Source organism: Camelina sativa, chromosome 14, assembly GCF_000633955.1.
Source record: "Camelina sativa cultivar DH55 chromosome 14, Cs, whole genome shotgun sequence".
NCBI classification, from domain to species: Eukaryota; Viridiplantae; Streptophyta; class Magnoliopsida; order Brassicales; family Brassicaceae; genus Camelina; species Camelina sativa.
Genome location: NC_025698.1, coordinates 11,751,965 through 11,754,766, shown reverse-complemented (window position 1 = coordinate 11,754,766; position 2,802 = coordinate 11,751,965). Strand labels below are relative to the sequence as shown.

At 34.1% G+C, this 2,802-nt stretch overlaps 1 protein-coding gene across 1 annotated transcript in view; it reads right to left on the bottom strand.

The window, feature by feature from the left end:
• LOC104743488 (probable mannan synthase 3) overlaps positions 1 to 2,135 on the bottom strand; it is a 3,118-nt gene extending 983 nt beyond the window's left edge. The window contains exons 1-6 of the mRNA XM_010464560.2: positions 1,760 to 2,135; positions 1,318 to 1,647; positions 1,123 to 1,221; positions 767 to 1,019; positions 406 to 653; positions 7 to 320 (exon numbers count right to left, since the gene is read on the bottom strand). Coding sequence (XP_010462862.1) covers positions 7 to 320; positions 406 to 653; positions 767 to 1,019; positions 1,123 to 1,221; positions 1,318 to 1,647; positions 1,760 to 1,825 — 1,310 coding nt within the window. The 5' untranslated portion in view covers positions 1,826 to 2,135. The remainder of the gene's footprint in view (positions 1 to 6; positions 321 to 405; positions 654 to 766; positions 1,020 to 1,122; positions 1,222 to 1,317; positions 1,648 to 1,759) is intronic.

The window sequence follows — 2,802 nt, the reverse complement described above, 5'->3', positions numbered from 1 at the left end:
TGTTACCGAGGTGTAGCGATAGCGTTAAGGAGAGTGATTGTAGTAGGAAAATAAACAGTTGCCCATTTAGGAACTTGGAGCTCAGGGAAGAGCACAGTTGTTGGTAGAATCAGACAATAGAAGACAAATGTGAAGATGTGTACTACAATCTTCCTTATGAAGAAGAAATTGTATATGAGATACAACTTCTTCCACGCCGACACTTTCTTGTTCTGCAAGATTTCCATTGTCATCTTCCTACACAGGTTAGCTGGTCCACAAGACCATCTATGTTGCTGAAACCTGTATGCTTTGAATGTACTTGGCAACTCATTTTTCACCTGAATTTTTAGAAAACACAATGTCTTGAATAATGAAATCTTTTAAAGTACTTAGTTATATGATGATTGAGTTTAATAGTAGTACCTCGACGTCATGTACATATACAAATTTCCAACCATGAAGACAAGCTCGTACAGCTAAATCCATATCTTCGACTGTTGTTCGATCTTTCCATCCTCCAGCTTCGTTTAAAGCTGCGATTCTCCAAACACCAGCGGTTCCATTGAATCCAAAGAAAGCATGGATTGAAGAACCAGATTCTTGCTCAGCTATAAAATGGTAGTTTAGTGACATCTCTTGCATTCTTGTCATTAAACACTCGTTCGCATTCACTACAATTTACGTAACACATTCCCTCCATTAGAATCCAATATTGACTTTAATTAACATAATTAGAACTATTTATTTTTCCAAAAAAAAAAAATAGATTGATGAGTGTTTTTACCAAACTTCCAACGGCATTGGACAAGGGAGATATCATGGTTGTGAATAAGAAAAGGAATGGTTCGTTCTAGGAAGTCAGGATCAGGCTGGAAATCAGCATCGAAAATGGCGACAAACTCGCATTGTTTCACGTAGTTGTGCATCATTCCTGCCTTTAGTGCTCCTGCTTTGTATCCGATTCTGTTGTCTCTAATCTCTGACATTATGTTTATGCCTTTTCTCGCCCATTTATCACATTCTGCATTCACCAATTCCTGTCTTTTCCAAAATCATTTCATATGTCAAAACTCGGCTAAAGTCAGAGGAATCAATTATATATAAATTAAAGAATTTTCAACAAAAAATTGAACAAAGGACCTTACTAGCAGGATCTGTGGAATCATCAAGAACTTGAACTATCATTCGATCCAACGGCCAAGATAGCCTACAGGCTGCTCCTATTGATAACTGACAAACCTGTGAAAAACAACAAGAATATATATGATTCCTTCATTTAGAACTATGCGTATATTAGTTTAGTTTCGTTGGTTACAATAAAGTAATAGTCGTTACCTCTTTTTCATTGTACATTGGGATCTGAATAAGAACCATTGGGAAGTTTGTGTTGGCGAGCTCAAGATCATCATCGTTTATAGCTTCCCATTTGTGTACTTTCTCAGGTGATCTTCTAAGTAATTTCACAAAGACTACAACTATGCTCATATAAACTCTTTCTATGAACACCAAAAAGGACATCACCAAGCATATCGTCACTAAGAATTTCAAGATTGGTATAAACACAAAGATTCTTGTCTGCTTCCAAATGTATATAATTTCTCCAATTATGCCACTTGTAACAACCCCATCTGTATCTGATGATACTGCTAAGGTATGTCTTTGAACCTTTAAACCAACCAAACAAAAAAAAGGATTACATATAATGTAAAACATAAGAATCAAAATAAGTATGTGAAACAGAGAGAGAGAGAGAGAGAGAGAAGAAGTTATGATTTACCAGAAACAAAGAGGAAGGTGAAAGAGAATCATAGAGAAAGAAAGAGAACTTCATAAATGGTGACATTTTTTCTCAAACAGGACTTGAAACTCTCAAGAAGCTCAAAACTTAAACATGGTGCTAGGAATGGTTGTTTTTTCCTCTAGCAGAGATCTTGGGTTTGTGTCCTCCTGAGTTTGAAGATTCATAACAATGTCAGGACCAGATCTTGTTTTTATTCCTCGTTTAAAATAATAGTAACTAGCATCACATTCTCTTCATCTCCAATTATTGTAATCAAAAAACTAAAACAACTTTAAGAGAAAAGGAAAATGATTAGTCTTAATACTAATATAATAAGTTTATGACTATGAGCTAATAGCCTAATGCTATGATATGGGGTTGGGTTAGGGATGCATCTTTAGTCAATTAAGTAACATCCCACTTGTTCAATCCCACCTGGTAGATAAAGTCGAAGTAAATGTTACAGTTGTACTCGTTTATTTTATTTTTTTTGTAAAAGGGATGTTGACTTTACTTGGTCCTATTTTTCTAAGTATTGAACATTCCTCCTCCTCTGTTTCAAAACTTAGTTATTACTCTAATGACGTTTTAAAACAAAATATGTTTTTTGGTCTTCCTTCAGACTGAAAAATATTGAAGATAAAAAAAGCTTCTTTATACTTTTATTACTCGAAGAACATATGGAGACAACCAAAAAATTAAAAATTAAAAGGTTGTTCATTAATTTAAGGGAAATATGTCACTAGGAATATAATGTAGGGTAGGATTTGTGATATGAATCGGCACTATCAATTGAACAATGTGCTTATAAAGAAAAGTAATTGTAAAAGTCATAAACCTTTAGAGACTTATCAGAACTTGAAAGCAAATGCAATATATGAGAGTATTCAATCAGATTTTAAAAGAAATGGGAGTTTATGATTTTACCTCAGAAGCTTTCTCTCTCCCACAACTTAGAGATCTCCTCAGTTTACCAAAAACTTTGTGGTTCTTCACAACTTTGCACTCTCTCTTACCTTTTTTTTTTTTTTTTTTTTTTT